The sequence below is a fragment of the Narcine bancroftii genome, chromosome 5 (assembly GCF_036971445.1).
Source record: "Narcine bancroftii isolate sNarBan1 chromosome 5, sNarBan1.hap1, whole genome shotgun sequence".
Taxonomy (NCBI): Eukaryota; Metazoa; Chordata; class Chondrichthyes; order Torpediniformes; family Narcinidae; genus Narcine; species Narcine bancroftii.
The window spans coordinates 82,989,067-83,007,503 of record NC_091473.1 but is presented as its reverse complement, the minus strand read 5'-3'; the positions used below and the strand labels follow the sequence as shown (position 1 = coordinate 83,007,503).

The window sequence follows — 18,437 nt, the reverse complement described above, 5'->3', positions numbered from 1 at the left end:
ACAGCAGGGGCGCTAAGGCCTCGATGCTGAAGTTTTAGATTGAGTTTGTTGTATGGGTTGATTGCTTGTATGGGTATGATTTGGAAGGCAGACAGACCTATGGTAAATGAAGAGTTGTCTGACCTGACTTGAATTTATTGAATGGCAGATGTTTCTATGTCAATATTCTTAAATAATTTTGTATATTTGAAAAATCTACATTTTGAAAAATAATCAGATGACATACAATTCACATATGTTTTATTGTTAGGGACAACAGGAAAAACGCAAATAGGAGATATGACCTAATAGACCAGGGGTGGCCAAACTGCAGCTCCAGAGCCACATGTGGCTCTTTGACATGAATGTGCAGCTCACAGAGGTATTTGGGATGTGTAGCATTAGTAGATGTGGCTTGCGATCATATGATGGTGGCACGCACCCACCCATCTAAGCTCCTGACATTGCAAACATTGACTTACCACCCGGTCCCTGCCGGTCACCCATCTGAGCTCCTGATGCTTCAAACAACTTTGGTACTTACTGACATCAAAAGTTGTATGTGTGTAATAATCAACCTCCTAAATTTTACCCAAAACATTGGTCCACAGAATTCGACTATCACATGAGTATATTTTGATTAATGAAACCAATACAAATGAGCAGTTTAAAACCGATATACATTAATAAATATTATCACATACATGTATTTCTTAATATTTATGTAAATTTTTGTATCAAAATATGCATATAAGAGTAAAAACGTGTAATATTTTTCATGCCTTGCAGCTCTCAAACATCTGAAGTTTGTTGTATGTGGCTCCTATCTTAAGCAGGTTTGGCCACTCCTGTAATAAACCATTTAAAAACTCTCACCATAAAATATAATATAATACTTCCTGGATTTTTACTTCATACCTTCTCTGAAACTACCAGAATTATTGATAAATTCACTTTTTTGTCCCCTAGATTGTAGTTGTGAAGGTTGTAACAATCATATTTTCATGTGGAACTAAGTGTTCAGAAATCCCAAACTTGCTGTCAGTTATGTCTTGTATTGATGATGAATGTAATTTCACCAAAATTAGAACATAGAACACAGAAACCTACAGCAGACCCTTCGGGCTACAGTGTTATGCCAACTAATATCCTACTCTAACTGCCTAGAATTTCCCTGCTCCATAACCCTCCATTTTTCTCAGTTCCATTAACTGTACCTATCTAAGCATCTATTAAAACATTCTATTGCACCTGCTACCACCACCATTGCCTGCAGTGTATTTCCAGCAAAATCTAGGAAGTGGTGCATGAATTGGGAAAAGAACTAAAGCTGCAGAGACAGGAACTTGAAACAAAACCAGTAAAGTAGCATCTGTGATTTTATTTTTTAAAAATGAAATTGATTTACCACCCGATTCTGGCCATTGAAACCCTTGCTGCCCAATTACACCCAATTATCTTTCCAACCCCATATGTTAAGAGAAACTAGTTAATATTTTGGGTCAGGGACTTTTCCTCTGAACCAGAAAAGAGTGGAGGATTTAAAATTTCCGAAGCATTCTTGGAGGGGAAGGTGTGAGAAGACAAAAGACTTTCTGGAGATAGGTTAAGGCAGATCAGAGCTGAGGAGCGTGTTTACTATCCATGAGGGAGCAATTTCTCAACAAGATGAAAAGGGAACATAAGCAGGACAATGGGAAACAATGAGGGAGTAGTTTACGTGAATTGGAAATTTAGTGTTCAGTAAAAAGATAGCAAAATGCCCAACAGATGATGAGATATTGTTTCTCTAATTTGCGATGGAATGGAATTGAGAATTAAACTGGCACTTGACAGGAATCTTAGGATTACCCCTGTGCAATTGTGCTCAATAGTGATAAAATGCTTTTCTAACAGTACTATCACATGGCTTGTCTCAGCCTATATGGTCTCCTGCACCTCACTCCTCCTCCAACTCTGTTTGGGAAACTATAAATCATCCATCCTTTTGTCAGTTCTGAGGAAGGGTCTTGCACCCAAAATGTTTACTGGGCTCTCTTTCTGGAATGTTGCTTAATTAGCAATCTCCCTTGGGGTAGCCTGAATTGGGCTTAACTCTTGATACAATTTTTAAAAATATTTTCAGTTTTAATTTAAAACTTATTGAATTATTACTTAAATGAAGAAGTCTGATGGAGTGGAGCAGACATCAAATCCTCAATGTTTTTCTAGTTCAATTTTATTCTCCATTGATTTAAAACTGAGCACACTTTCCATCAGCACACAGTATCTTTGACCTTCTACAATTAGAAAGAAGGTACAGGAGCATCAAAATCAGGACTGTCAGGCTAGGAAATATTTTTCCTGCAGGCTCTGAGATTGATGAATAGTATCCTGTAATTGAGTAAATTATTTCAAGATATTTACATATTTATTAAAAATTTTACATAGAGATATATATATATGTATATATATATATGATTATTACATGCTGTGTGTGCACTGTGGTAATGAAATATTGTTTTGTCTGGTCAGAATGCTACCCCCTCCCTAACACTTCTTAGTTTTTTCTCTTCTCAGCAACCACCCATATCCACTTATGACCTTTTACCTGTTAGCATCTCCTCTCCGTCCCCACCTTTTTATTCAGGCACCTGCCTGCTTTTTGCTCATATCTTGATGAAGGGATCAGGCCCAAAATATTTATTGTCATTTATTTCCCTTTGATGTGGCATTACCAGCTGAGTTTCTCAAGCCCTTTTTGTGTATTACACTACAATCACCGCATTTGCAGACTTTCCTGTTTAAAGCCAGAGATCTGTCAACCTTCCCTCATATGACATTCTCCAATGCAGGCAACATCCTGGTAAATCTCCCCTGCAACTTCTCTAAAGCTTATCCATCCTTCCCGTCATGAGGCGACCAGAACTGATAGAAGTTGCATAATTTTGTAATTCTCAGAAAGCAATCTAGTGGATTGGAAGCAAATCCATCAAGAGATGAATGCAGAAATTTAAATCTGACTGCTTCCCGCCCCCCCTTAAGGGGGGACATAATGACATATAGAAATGAGGGTTCATGTTGTTGTGATTACTGAGTGTAGGGAAGGCCTGTGCTCCTATTTCCACCCCTCTATATGCATATCCCTGCAAGCGTCAACCATGTAAGGAACAAAGTTAAGAGAAGCAAAAATTCAGTTTTATCAATAAAACAGAAAAAATGCAACTGCGGCAAATGTGTCAGCCGATGATCATGCAGTCTTTCAGAGACTCTCTTTCCATGATTCATGTGAAGTTTCAACCAGATTTAAAACAGGAATCCATCCGCCTTGGTAGTTTATACTTTCCAGCTGCACCCACAATTTTTCTGTTGTGCCACAGAACACTTACTGACACTGATGGAAAGAATGCACTGGGCTGAAGTATGACCAAAATGATGAAAAACTGTAATGCTTTCCATCTTGATTTTTTTTTGGGGTGGGAATTTCTTCATCTGTCAAAGTTGGATATACTATGAGGTAGTATTTTAAATTGGAGGGAGAGTACTTGAAGGAGGTTACACTCATTTAGGAAAGAAAACTAAAATGAATGGAGATGAAGATGATTAGTTGAGTAGTGGAGGATATAGGATGTGGTTGAGAGATTGCTAGACCAATTTGAGGAGAAACCTCAGGTAATTATTTGCCAAGTGTGATTGGTAGATTATAAATATTTTATCGAATGAATCTCATTCTCTGAAGTGCCATCTTTAAATTAACACAGGAGGGAAAATAGGAGGCTATGCATAGCATTTGTATGTGTTGAAAAGTGAAAATAAGCCTGTGTAAACGCTCCAAAAACAATGTTTTGATCCTGTAAGTAGTATTTAAAATCTGATGAAACACCACAGTTGCAGCCAATCTCTCAGACAGTTAGGTGACTGTAACCCAGTTACAACTTATGCAACATTTCATCAATTCCCATAGACTCTTCTGATGAATGGTCCTGGACTTGAAGCATTACTTTTTTCTCTTTCCACAAACCTGCTGAGTGATTCCAGTATTTTTCGTTTTTAATCCTGTTAATCTCCCATCACAAGAGGGTGTGAAGTCAGCTGATGGAGTCTAAGCAACAAAAAAAAATCTGTTGGAGGAACTCAACCGGTTAAGCAGCAACTGTGGGAGTAAAAGAATTGTCAATGTTTCAGACCAGAACCCTTCATCAAGATTGGTGTGACTCCAGAGTCTAAGGAATTTTTGACTGTTAAAATGGTCTGGGCTTAATATCTGTGTTGTCTCCGTGTTACTTGGGAAGCTTCTTAAATAATTTAGAGATGCAAGATTCAAATAACAAAAGAGACTTTACTGACTGATGCCTTCCACCATCTCAGGAAACTGTTCACACACTCAAATATACAAACCCACACTGGTGCATTACAGTGAGAAGGGTGTATTCTTACGTGGTTACAAAATAGTTCACATTATCCTGACTATATAATAATCTGGAGTCAAGGGGCTGTTTGTAACAGACCCACCTATTTGAACTTTAACTGGCTTGCCTATATTGTATGGGGACATTTTATTTTTAATGTTAGATTAATAGTTTTGTTTCTACCCTTCATTGGAGCTTTTCTCTATCATGTTAGTGGTGATACATAACGAGGATGAACCAAACCAGTTTGACTCAATGTTTTTAATAAGGATGAACTAAACGGGTTTGACTAAATGTTTTTATTCTGTTAAAGAGTAATAGAAATGGTTGTATTATATGACTCCATGCAATTCATTTTTTTGGAAGGAAGTTCTGATGGGTTTAATGGCGTGCATTTATGCTGCATACTTTATCAATGCAATAGGTTTTGAGTTTGAAATAAACAGGTTCGAAATCCCAAATGCTACAACAATTAAACATGTATTTATGAGATTTGAGAAAATGGAATGACAGAAGTGTTATTCAAGGCAACTCCCCATATATGCAAATCTGTCAGCATCTATCCTTGACCCATCTTCACCTTCAACCAATTTATTGGTAACATCATCTTTAGACATGTGGGTCACCATAAGTTGATATCACTGAACCTTCATTCCATTTCCCAGAGACTGCTTTTCCAGAAATTCCCAGAATTTCTGAAATTCCATCTTTTCAGAATGCACATTTGATATGCAATTTTGGATAAACTCTCATTTTTCATCTGAGCTCTGGAAAGTCCAAAGTCACAGTTTATGATTCTGGCACAAGTAGTTACAGCCATGTCTGAACAGTTGTTCAGACCACAGTATATTCAGCTTCAATCAAGCTTTCAACATCAGATTTCCAGAATAAGAATCAGCCAGGTAAACATAGGCCATCTCCACCTTTTAATCTTCTCTAGATCTGCCAATTTCTGTTCCCTTTCCACAGAGCTCCCACATTGGACAAATACTTCCATAATGCTGTTGTCCTGCAGTAAATCCTCCCCATCATTGCTTCTGATCTTGGCTCACATTGGCTCCAATTTGCCCTGTTTTATAAAGTTGTTAGTGGGACCAGAGATATAAATGACCCACCTTCTGTTGGAATATTGCAAGTTATTTTGTGCATTGATCAGATACTATTTATTGACATACTAAAACAGAAATGTAATATTACATGAAATGGCTTTCAGTCTGCCATAAGGCACCATTAGAATTGCCTGGTGCCCCTTACAGTCAGAGAAAGAAAAGTAAAAGAGAGTCCCCTCAAAGTCACCGAATGTCTGTGGATTCGCCTCCAGTGCACCTGCAGCCTCTGCAGCAGTGCAAGTCTCCAGTTCAGTTCAAACCTTTGGCAACCCGAGCCCAGATCCAAACCTCCAGCATGTTGAGGAAGCCAGCAGCACCCTTCAGGAGCCCTTCTTGCCCTCAGCACCTTTTCAAATCCCCGTTCCAATACCTGGTTCTCATGAGCTATTCACATGCAGCCCACAACCTGGTTCTCACCCACAAGTCACCAACAGTTTGCTGTCTGTTTGTGCCCTTCTGGTGCAGAGCCCCTCGCTGGCCCGCCACTGTGATAACTGTCTTTAGGGTCATCTCCTTAGCTTCCCCTTCTCATCGGGGGGTGTTCTCCCAGTTACCGGGTCCACTGCTCTCCCAGAGTCTGTAACCCTTCATTCCTGCTGCTGAACACTGGTGCTGCCATCTTGTGCCTAGACCCCACCATAGCAGGATTTTAAATAAAACACATTGGAACCTTTAACAGGCCATTTAAAGGCAGCAGTTGTAGGACCCCAAGGGGAGGGTCTCCGTTCATTTCTCTTCCTAGGTCTGCAGCAGCTCAGCCGTTGCAGCTGCTCTGGCAGTGCCACCATTTTTAGTTAATAAGATCAGCAACAGAAATTGCATAGAATTCATGGATAGACGTGGTCAGAGTATTTTTTTAAATATACTGCTGGACATTTTAATTAAATTGAATTTGGTTGTCATTGTGGTTGATTCACCCAAATGCAAATTAAGACTTGCAATGCACGTTGCTGTAATTATACCTTGGTTAATATTTTGCATACATTTTTTCAATATCGTATAAAATCCAGATTCCAGTCCATTTGCAAAGGCAAAGTATAAGGCAAACTAATGTTATTCACCTGTTAGTGGAAATGTGCAACAAACACATACTTCAATAGGGTAACTCAGTTTACAGCAAATACATTGCATTTTCAGGTAAATTTTAGTAAATCTTCCCTTTTGCTGCTTTTAATCAACTTTGTGAATCCAATCCTTAATCATAACTGTAAAGCATGTCAGACAGAAATGGTACTGTTGTAGCCGTGCACTACTTCAAAGAAGACACATAGACGTAGTGTAGTCAAATTAAGCTCTGAATTTTAAGGCTCAGGCCCGACTTTTATACTCGCCATGTTCCTGCCATAGCCCCCCCTTGGCTGATGTCATAATATGCATAACAAAAATGTGTTTCCTGCGTGTGGATACTTTCCTGCATAACAATGCCCTTCTTTCCCACGCACTGTCCCTGTCAGTTGGCTGTGCAGCAAGGCCAGTGCCATTTTGGGGTCGCTGGCCTTTAAGCTGCCTTCCCCATTCACCTGCTGGTTTGCTTGTTGGAGTCAGTACCGCTGCGTGGCCTTTAGTTGCACCCATTGCCCGGAATGCTGTTTCGATCACTGCGGCAGTGGGCTGCTACAATGTATTGTCACCTCTACATGTGCAGGTAGAGATCAGGAACTTGAGGAAGCCTGCAGGAATGGATCCTCATGATTCACAGTGGAAGGAGGGAAAACAGGGGAGGAAAATTTAACATGAATGAAAATACTTTTTTCCATTTGCTCATATTCCCCTTTCTCACTCTGATCACTTTTGATTAATATTGGAGCTGATTTATAATTTTATTTTTTACTAAATAAGTCATTTTGATTGACCCAATCTAGAGAGGGAGAGAGTTTAGAGCCATAGAACATTTCTTTGGCTTGGCTTCGCGGAGGAAGATTAATGGAGGGGTAATGTCCACGTCAGCTGCAGGCTCGTTTGTGGCTGACAAGTCCGATGCGGGACAGGCAGACATGATTGCAGCGGTTGCAAGGGAAAATTGGTTGGTTGGGGTTGGGTGTTTTCTTGTTTAAAGATAATTAAAGGCAACTTTTGTTTAAGTAACCATTGCTGCTGGGTTTTGGGGTTCTCTGGGCCCATAACAGTTTTAAATATTTTTAAGATTTATGTATTCAAAGTAACTTTGCTTCTTTTGAACAATTGTCAGTTAAATTTAAACTCTCTAAAAAATATTTGCAAGTTAGGCATTTTATTCTATTTAAATTGAATGCTTTTCCTCGAACCACAGACTGTATTCTTGATATACTTTTTGATCTGCAATTTGTTCACAGTGGACTGATATCACGTATGTATATTGATTTATTGGATTTAAGACTAGCCTCAATGGCTAAGATTAAAAATGATTGGGAGAGTGAGTGATCTTAATCTAACTTTTTCAGATGAGGATTGGTGATCCACTCTTAGTTTGATCAATGATTCTTCATTTTGTGCAAGGCCCTGTTTATTACAATTCAAGGCGATACACAGAATGCACATATCTAAACTCAAATTATCCCATTTCCATGTGGATGTTGATCCATTTTGTGAAAAGTGTAAAATTTTTGAAGCTTTATTGATTCATATATTCTGGAAATGTCCTAAATTAGGAAGAAATTGGGAGAATATTTTTCATTCTTTGTCAGCGATTTTTAAAATTAAATTAGATCCATGCCCTTTAATTGCCTTGTTTGGTTTTTCTTTGTGATCCAAATAAACTTTTATCCGCATATCAAGAGAAGCCAGGCAAGCAGTTTTAATGAACTCTCTCCAACTCATGCACAGTGGACACATGATGTAATGTCATATCTAAGTTTAGAGAAAATTAGATATATTAAAGATAAAAATGTTTCAGTTTGAAAAGGTATGGGCCCCATTTATAGAATATTATCATAATTGTCAGTTTTAGATGATTTGGATGCTCTAGTATTGATCTGTCTGCCTTCTGGAGGTTGTGACTTGAGCTATCGTATTTTTCTTGTTACCTTGATTAGAGGGAGGGGTTAGATTAGTATTAGTTTTAGGATTTTTTTCTTTTAGATAAATAGATTTATGGCGTTTAATTATGATTATCCTAGATGATAACTTTTTAAAATATTATATTAAGGTATAATGAGGTTTGATATAATATTATTTAGCATAATCATAATCATTTGAACAATCATATTTAACAATTATGGACAAAATTTGAAATTTTTTGTATCATCCATTTATTTTAATATGATATGTATATGTTATTTGCTTTATCCATATAACTTTTATATGGGATTATTATGTTAAACTCAATAAAAATATTTTAAAAAGGAAACCTTGTCCACCTGTGACACCACTTTTGGGGAATTATGTATCCCTCTATTCTACCACATTCCTCAGTGCCCTACCATTTACTGTGTATGTCCTTTCTTCAGTTGTCCTTCTAAAATGCAGCACCTCACCTTTAACTGCATTAAATTCCATCTTCCATTTGGCAGCTCATTTTTTATAGGCTCCAGATCCCTCTGCAAGTTTTGACAACTTTCTTCACCGTCCCCAATGCCTCCAATCTTAGCATAATCTGCAAACTTGCTGATCCAATTTACCACATTATTATCCAGATCATTAATATAAATGACAAAAAACAATGATCCCAGCACTAATCCCTGAGACACACCACTAGTCAGAGGCCTTGAGTCTGGGGTACAAGTTGACTCTTAACCCCCTCAAAAAGCACACAAAAATCAGGGTCATCTTATATGCCACATACAAAAAGTAGACCTTAAATTCAACTAAAAAAAAACTACTCAATGTAGATTCGGCATATAAGATGACCCACACCAAAAAAGAACCAAACCTACAACATATTTTCAAGCTAGAAATAAATTCTTTTGGAAAAAAAACACGTAAAATCCTTCAAAATGACTATCAGAATCAGCAAGCACATCCAGTGTCTCACTGTTGACACGGTCATCGTACCAGTCCCAGTCTGAATTTGATGAATCGGCTTCTGTTTGTTGTCAGTGTCCCACAATAAATCATCCTCCATACCATCCATTGCACTAGAGATGCTACACTTTTTGAAAGATTTTATTACAGTCTCTACTTTCACTTCATCCCATACTTTAATCACAAAATCACACAGCACATCAAGTGATGCAACATTGCCCCTGCAAATACTCCGTAATGGATTTTTCTACATTGGACATCCAATTATTCCATTCTTCATGCACATGATCTTCAAATGGCCTATTCAAGCAGACATCTTGTGGTGACAATGTAGAAGTCAAAACACCTGGGTTAATAGCAATCACAGTATTATTTTGTGGTCATTTATTTTTAGTGTTCTCAGTTAAGTGGCTACAAAACATATCCCAGACCAACAAACTCTATTCCTTGCATATGCAGCCTGGCCACTTGTTCCACACATTGTCTATCCATTGTTTTACACCATTTTCATCTATCCATCCTTTTTCATGAAAAAATACCTGCTGGGAATATTATTTTAGATTTAAATTTGTGCTTCAAGATGACCATGGGTTTTAGCTTTGTATCATTGGGCCATGCTTGATAACACCTCCATAAACCTGGTCCTTTCATGGCCTGTACTTCTGCCTTGTACAGTTTTCACACCTTTACATTCCACTGTTTTATTGCCTTTCATGTCAACATTCATGGAGGTTTCATCCACGTTTCCAATATTTGACAATGTGAACTGATGTTTCTGCCACTGACCTATAATAAACTGGTGAAAAGTGATAACTTTATGATCAAGATGTTTTGTTAGTTTCTGAGCAATTTCTGTTTTTGTTGTAATACCAGATTTTTCCTGTGCACCAGCTGACTGCACCTTTAAAATCTTTACTGTGTTCTGGGTTTGACTTTGCCCACTTCAGTGCAAATGCTCCGATTCTATTTCTTGTGACTATGTAGCAAACTCGCCTCTGTTTGAGTACCCATTCTGCAACGTGATTTTCCAACTCCGACCAACAAAGGAGTCCTCTTCTCATCGAACTTTGTTTCTTTGGTATTTTTAAAGAATCTTCATTCTTTCTCCACTCTCTGACCAACTCCTCACTGAACTCAAATGTCCTCGCAGCAGCTCAGTTGGTAAATTTCTTGGCCATTTTCTATGACTTTTAACTTAGTTCACTTCATACTTTTGTTGTTTTGCTGGAGGCTCTTTGATAATAACCAAATGTTGGCCATGCCCAACAACTCAGTCAACACAATTTTTGGGGTGGGTCATCTTATACATGATATGCAATAAAATCATGAAAATTAGGCAGAAAATGGGGACCCGTCTTATCTGAATGTTGACTTGTATGCCAAAATATGCAGGTATCCACCACTACTCTCTGACTTCACCCATCCAGCCTTTGTCAAATCCAGTTCACGACTTCACCATTAAATCCCATATGGGAACTTGTCAAAGGCCTTACTAAAGTCCACATAGACAACATCCACAGCCTTTCCTTCATCAAATTTCCTGGTATCCTCCTCAAAAAACTATAAGATTGGTTAAACACGACCTATCACGCACAAAGCCATGTTGACTATCCCTAATCAATTCCTGGTTATCCAAATAATTGTATATCTGATCTTTTAGAACCTTTTCCAATAATTTATCCACTACTGATGTCAGGCTTGCTGGCCTATAATTTCCAGAGTTACTTTTGGAGTCTTTTTTAAACAACAGAACAACCCTCTCATCCTCCTCTGGCTAAGGACATTTTTAAGTATTTCTGCCAGAGCCCACGCAATTTCAACACAAGCCTCCCTCAATGTCTGAGGGAGTTTCTTGGGTTCCCTCAAGGACTCTCACTGGTTTCTCTGACACTTCAGTAGCCATGTAGCCAAGACAATTGCTCCATTCAGAAGCTGTTTAAAGTCCAAAGTGGGATTGCCATTCGTAGCCACTGAAGATTGGAAACAGATTGAGAAATGAGGCAGGGAGAGCTAAATTTGCCTCTACATATCAATATTTTGACCTTTGTGCAGGTTGCAAAGGATGAACATTTTTCCCCCAGATAACTTTCCTGCTTATGAAGTATTTTGATTTTGCTGTGATTATTTCATTGGTGTAAGGCTAGATATCATAGGGCTTGCAAACTCTAAAACCCTTCATCAAAACTGGAAAAGAGCAAGTGGTAGCTGGAATGTTAAATGTGGAATGTTGTAATAGATTACCGGTGAAATAGCAAAAATATCAATCAACAGTGTCCTCACTAAAATAGATAGATTAAAAGTTTAATGATGCTTTCCTACTTTTCCCTGCAGTTCAGTCCATTTAACTCCTAAATCCATCAAGTTATATTTTGTAAAGACAGGATGTCAGAGGTTCTTCAATCCCCAGATCATCCAGGTAGGAAAAGTGTTAAAATATTTTGTAGAAATCAATTTCAGGTGTGACCCTGGTACCAGGGTATATAAGTACATAAAGCTCACAAACCAGAACGAGGGATGGGGTGAGAAAATGGCCATCATTCTAATATTTTTTTTCTCTGCTGATTTCCTCTTAATTTCCACACTTTCCGATGTTGTTGCTGTGTAAAGTTGTCTGAAATGTCAATCCTTCACCAGGTCACACAGTTGGCTTGGCACCACATGCAGGTGAGCTTTTTGACATCTGGAGTCACTGCACCATATCCCTCCTCTCCTGGTGCCGCCACCTGCAGCTCCAGCACGTCACTAGTTAGCAGGAGGGAAATGAAATCTTCCATGTATCTGCTGGCCGACACATCTTTTTAATTTTAATCCAGGGTGACTGATGGCACTTGTACCAGATGGGATTTGCTAAATCAGTATGGGAAAGGGTAGTTTAATATGGGAGCTCGATATGATGCAAGATGGTGCCTTTACTTGCTGCATCTCTGGGAAGCTTGTGTTCCAGATCTTTAACTTTGCAAGTACAGATAAACATCTATGAGACAGAGGTACAATAGATAGCAAATGCAGGAATATGAAGCAAAAAGCAAACTGCTAGATGAAGCCTGTGATTCAGGCATCATTGTGGGTTAAGGGTTAGTCAACGTGTACCATTTAGACTAACCATAGAGAGGGAAGATAGCCAGTCTAAAGAGGAGAAGAAGAGGGATGAGATTGGTGACAGCAGTGATAGGTAGTCCAAGGAGGAGTGAAGGATGTGTGGGGCAGATGGATAACTTGGGCTATGATTGCAGACCTTCCATATGTAGCACAAAAGTAGCTGATATTTGAAAAAGAGACCATTCTGAGGAAATCAATCCTTGTCAACCAATTATTATGGTACAGGTTAACTCCTTCACAAATGACAGAATTTCTGCTAAGATTCTCATGATATCCACTGTAAATTTACTGAAAGGTGGCCAGATTCATGGAAAAATTGTACAGTATAACTAGCTCTCACTGCAACAGTGGGGAATTTAGAGAACCCAACCTAGTTATCCTAGGTGCTGATTTGGAGTGGAGCAGGAAAGCCATCGGGGGAATATGTTAAGATCGTATGGGGAAAGGAGATATGTGACAGGGTAGGATGATGATTTCTTGACATCCTGATTGTTATTTTAAGACCATGGATTCTGCTTCTGGGGCATCCTCATTACACGACTTAAAAGGTAGTGACAACATGGTGGGCCAGCAAAAGAAATATAGATTTAACTGCTCTCATCTTCCTATTTAATTTTCAATGATCCCTCACTAGGGTGTAAGGTCAAGATTGGTTATGACATTTCTCTCTTAATATCTTTGCTGTGTAATTTGTTTTTTTTTTCAATATTTTTATTGAATGTTATATAAAAGGATTGATGCATAAATCTAATACAAGCTGTAATAGAGCAGACAAGTGCAATATGTCAGAGAAAAAAATATTTCTTATCAACAGTATTTTTTTTTAAAAGTAAAAAGGAAAAGAGAAGAAAAAGCAACATTAAACCCCAAACCATTCCTAAGCTGCATGCAGTATAGAAATAAAAAAAACCCCAGTAGAAATAAAAAGAAATGCATAATCCCAAGAATCACAAAGAACCTGCTAAAAATTCCAATTAGAGGTTGTGAAAATAATTCAAAACAGAATCCCAAAGATTGGAAAAGTTTAAATTCGAGCCATTTATGGAACATCTTATTTTCTCCAAGGTTAAATATGATATCATATCATGTAACAATTGATTATGAGTGGACGGGACAGCATCTTTCCATCTGATCAAAATTCACTTCTTGCAATAAGAGAAGCAAAAGCTATTACATGACAATGAAATTAAGACAATTTCACTTCCCTCTATTCAACCACCCCAAACAAGGACACCAATGTGTCTGGTGCTAGTTTAACATTAATAATTATTGAGAAAGTACGAAAGACCACTTCCCAACACCTGGCAAGGGTTGAACAAGACCAAAACATACGAATTAATGATCCACCCTCATTCTTACATCTGTCACAGAAAGAGCTAATATCGACATATAAACTCTATGCATAAATGAGACTGAGAGAAGATGTATTAACCAACTTGGGATTGTACTCGCTGGAGTTTAGAAGATTGAGAGGGGATCTCATAGAGACATATAAAATTCTGGCAGGACTGGACAGAATGGATGCAGATGGGATGTTTCCAATGATGGGAAAATCCAGAACCCGGGGCGTGGTTTGAGGATAATAGGCAAACTATTTAGGACCGAGATGAGGAGGAATTTCTTGACCCAGAGGGTGGTGAATCTGTGGAATTCATTGCCACAGAGGGCAGTAGAGGCAGGTTCATTAAATATTTAAGAGGGAATTAGATCTATTTCTTCAGTTTTAGGGTATTAAAGGTTACGGAGAGAAGGCGGGGACGGGGTACTGAACTTTAAGATCAGCCATGATCTCATTGAATGGCGGAGCAGGCTCGAAGGGTCGAATGACCTACTCCTGCTCCTATCTTCTATGTTTCTATTTTAACTTAAAAATAGTGTTCCAGATATCATCAGAAATAGAAATATGGAGGTCGTGCTCCCATGCCTTTTTGATTTTATCCACTGAAGCTTGCCTTGATTTCACCAGAGCATCAGTTAATCTTTCCTGGTTGAAGATTGTATATTGTTTCTATCAAATTCATAACAGGAACCTGCGAGAATTTTGAAGATTGAGAATAGAGAAAGTCCCTAAATCTGCAATATCTAAAAAAGTGAGAATTTTGCAAATTAAATTTAAAAGAAAGTTGCTCAAATGTGTCAAGATTATTATCAATAAATAAATCATAAAAAATGTTTAATTTGTAAATTTTTAAATGTGTGTAATGTTTAAAAAATATTGTTTGGATTCCTAATTAAATAGCAGTTTCAGTTTCTCAAATGTTTTTATTTTTACTAATTTTATTGAACAATTTACAAAAACATAATTATTTCAAAGGACAGTGCATAATTCTATGTTAATAACTTGCAGGTTTTAACTGAAAATTATTCCATGAATTAATTGGTTTTGTGTACTTGTATTATGAGCTGGAAATGTACGGTATTTAAAGTGATTTTCTTAATTTTTTGAAGCCAAGATCGAGCTGTCTGAGATGTACACCAGTGAAGATAATAAAAAGCAATCCCCATATTCAGTGGAAACCCCTTATGGATTCCACCTGGACCTGGATTTTCTGAAATATGTTGATGACATAGAGAAAGGGAATACCATCAAGAAGGTTTACATACATAAGAAAGCCAAGCAACCAAAATATAGCACATTGCCAAGAAATTTCAGTGTTACTGATACTCAGTTCTCCTTATCTGACTCTCGTTCCTACAGAAAATATGGGAACAAGTGGATGAAAACTTCTTCCTGGGCTCCTACAAACAGATGTAAAGGGACCAATATCGAGGAGCTATTTAAAAGTTCTCTGAGTAACCATGAACCAGCATTATTACAATCCAACCCACATGACCACAGATCAGGAAATACTTTATCTGATGTCAAGGAAAGTTTGGGAGAGAATGGGCTATCTCCACAAAGCTGCCCGAAACCTCCCCTTCTTAGGGCATCTAGTGTGCCGGTTGATTTCATGTACCAGCAGAAATTAAAAGTATTGGAAAATTATGGCTTCAGGCAACCAGGCAATGCACTTGTGCTTGAGAACTCCAACACCCCTGAAGTTGCACCACAGTTGAATGTGACACTGCCCCAAGTCCATCAGCGACAGCAACAAATAAGGATAGCTCATGATAGAAGCAAAGAGTTGGAAGAGCAAATAAATATAATTTCTGAACTTAAACAGCAAGTACTTGTGTTACAGGAAGAAAAAAAGCAGCTCCTTCTTCAGTTGAAAACTCAGCAGCAGCTGGATTCAAAGGCAACTTCAAGTCCTGTACTAGAGAGGAAAGCTATTGTCGCTGTTGATGACGGTGTCACCACAGGAACTCAATGTAATTCTTCAGCCACACATCTTGGATCTGAAACTGTAGAAGAACAAACATTATTTCCAAACAAAAGTACAACCTATGAATTTTTCAAGTCAAATGAAACATTTCAAAATGAAAATGTGACCAACTTCAATCATCAAATTAATTTTGCTTCTAATGTCACTGCAAGCTTAAACAAGAAATTTGATTTCAGTATCCACGAGGACCATGAGTATTTTCAGAATTCTTCTAAAGACATTGAACACAAAAAGAGGGATGTTGGTGTTCAAGTTACCATCAGGGATTTGAGGTTGGTACTTGTTCCACACCACAGCACAGAGAGAGTTTCCATTAAGGAACCAAAAAACACATTCTCCAGACTGGAAAACCAGGTTAAAGGTGGTGCTCAGGAACTTGAAGTGGAACATGAAGATCTAGATTCCTCTAAATATACCCAAAATCAAATGGAAGTATGTGATACAAGCAATCAACCAAAAATTCCGAGTTATCTTGGGACCACCAAACCAGAACTTGGCATCCAAGAAGCAAATGAATCAGAACTAATGTGCAAACATGATATCCAAGCAGATCTCCAATCAGAAAATTGTAGACATTGTAGAGTGAACTTGACAGATGCAAATTTAATAGAGACACGAAATTTCGGTATTAATACAGATTACGTCGCAGTCAGTGATGCCATAGCTGTGGCTACTATTGAAACGAGAGAGAAGGCAACAAATGCTACAGTCACTGTGTGCAGCAAGGCTGTTGAGACTGAGCATGACTCAATTTTACACTGCATATGTCATGGAACCAGTACACTTAGCAAAGGAAACAAAGAAAATACTATGATGTGCAATGACAGTGGAGATGATAAATTTAATGATCTGAGTAACACCAAGACTTATCCTGATGATGGGAACTCTGCTGTGAAAGGCAATAGGAAAGAATGCCCAGTTGTCCTTGAAAGCCAAGATAATGTATGCAAAAAAGATAATTCCCAAGATGCTGTCTATGCCTTCCTCCAGCCTGATCCCCAGATAATTTCAACAAAGCCTGAATTAGCCCAAAGTATTAAAAAGATTGAGGACCTTTTGTGCAAACAGCAATCATTTTTGGAGCAAAACTACCCTGAGTTGGCACAGAACTTCAAAAAGCTTTGTTCAAGTATTGGGACCCTCAGTATTCAACTAATAAATTCTCTTCAGCCATGGACCTCATCACTTCCTACACCTGAACAATCAGACAGGAGTTCTGCTGTAAAAGAATGTGAACCAGGTAAGGCTACTTGGATAAAAAGACATAGTAATACTTAGATTTGAATGACAATCAACTTTTCAAGTAAATATCAAAAGTCTTTGATATTCTGTAATCATTTATCAACTAGCCATTCTTAATATGTGAACTCAACTGCTGAATACTGCTGGATTGGTTGAGCTATTTTGGGCCCTCTATCTAAGGAAGGATGTGCTGGTGATGAAGAGATTTACAAGAATGATCCCTGGGATGAGAGGGTTAATATATAAGGAGTGTTTGAAGGCTCTGGGCCTGTACTCGCTGGAGTTTAGAAGGATGAGGGGGAGTTTTGAAGGATGGGGGGGGGGGGGAATCTCACTGAAACATACCAAACATTGAAAGGCCTGGATAGAGTGGATGTGGAGGTAGTTTCCAGTAGACTGGGACCAAAGGGCATAGCCTTAGAATAACAGAATAACAGAACATCGCTTTAGATCAGAAATGAGGAGAAATTTCTTCAGCTAAAGAGTGGCAAATCTATGGAATTCATTGTTGTGGACGCCAAAGCATTGGGTAGATTTAAAGCAGAGGTTGATAGGTTCTTGATTAGAAGGCTCTCAAAATTTGTGGGGAGAAGGCAGGAGAATGGGGTTGAAAGGAAGAATACATCAGCTATGATTGAATGGCAGAGCAAACTGGTGAAATTCTGCTCCTATGTCTTGTGGTGTTATGATTTCCATGTCCTTTATTGAAAATGGAGACAAAATCTGTGTACATTACTTCATAATTCAATGCGTACAGCTGAATGAATTTTGATTTCTGAACACCTGAAATAAACTGGTTAATCTTTGTAATTTTTGTTTCTATGCAATTGAGTGCTGTTTCTTTTTATAATTCTGTTTCTCTGGATCTCGTTACACTTCTAATCATTCAATTTACTTTCTAAGGTATAAATGAGGAATTTTCCCTACTGTTTTTTCTCATGCCACATTTATCAAAGCAAAAATCCTTTGGGTATATAGTTTTCAAGCTTACAGATTTTCTAATGTCATCCTCTGTTATGCTACATTCTTTCTTTGTTAGCTATTCCCTACAGTTTGATATTGTGGTACTAATGCTTGTTTAATGCATTAATGTACAATTGTAAGTTACACTGTTCACAGCACCGTTTTCATGTCAAATATAGCTTTCCATCTTTCTGCGGTATGAATAACAACCTTCTTCCTGCTTTCTAATTTTTTTCAGCTAATTTATTATTGATTGAGCTAATCCACTCTTGTCTCTTTTTGTTTCAATCTTTACTGTACATTTTAGATGAATTGTGTGCTCCAGTATTGTTGGGTCTGGACTTCCTGTGTCACCTTAAAAATATGACCTTGGTGTTTTCTGGTCCCCTTCC

General features: G+C 38.0%; 1 protein-coding gene across 1 annotated transcript in view; it reads left to right on the top strand.

The window, feature by feature from the left end:
* The window catches only part of LOC138763631 (KN motif and ankyrin repeat domain-containing protein 4-like), a 71,098-nt gene that overhangs the window by 18,529 nt on the left and 34,132 nt on the right, over positions 1 to 18,437 (top strand). Inside the window, exons 2-3 of the mRNA XM_069938111.1 lie at positions 11,747 to 11,831; positions 14,963 to 17,080. Coding sequence (XP_069794212.1) covers positions 11,798 to 11,831; positions 14,963 to 17,080 — 2,152 coding nt within the window. The 5' untranslated portion in view covers positions 11,747 to 11,797. The remainder of the gene's footprint in view (positions 1 to 11,746; positions 11,832 to 14,962; positions 17,081 to 18,437) is intronic.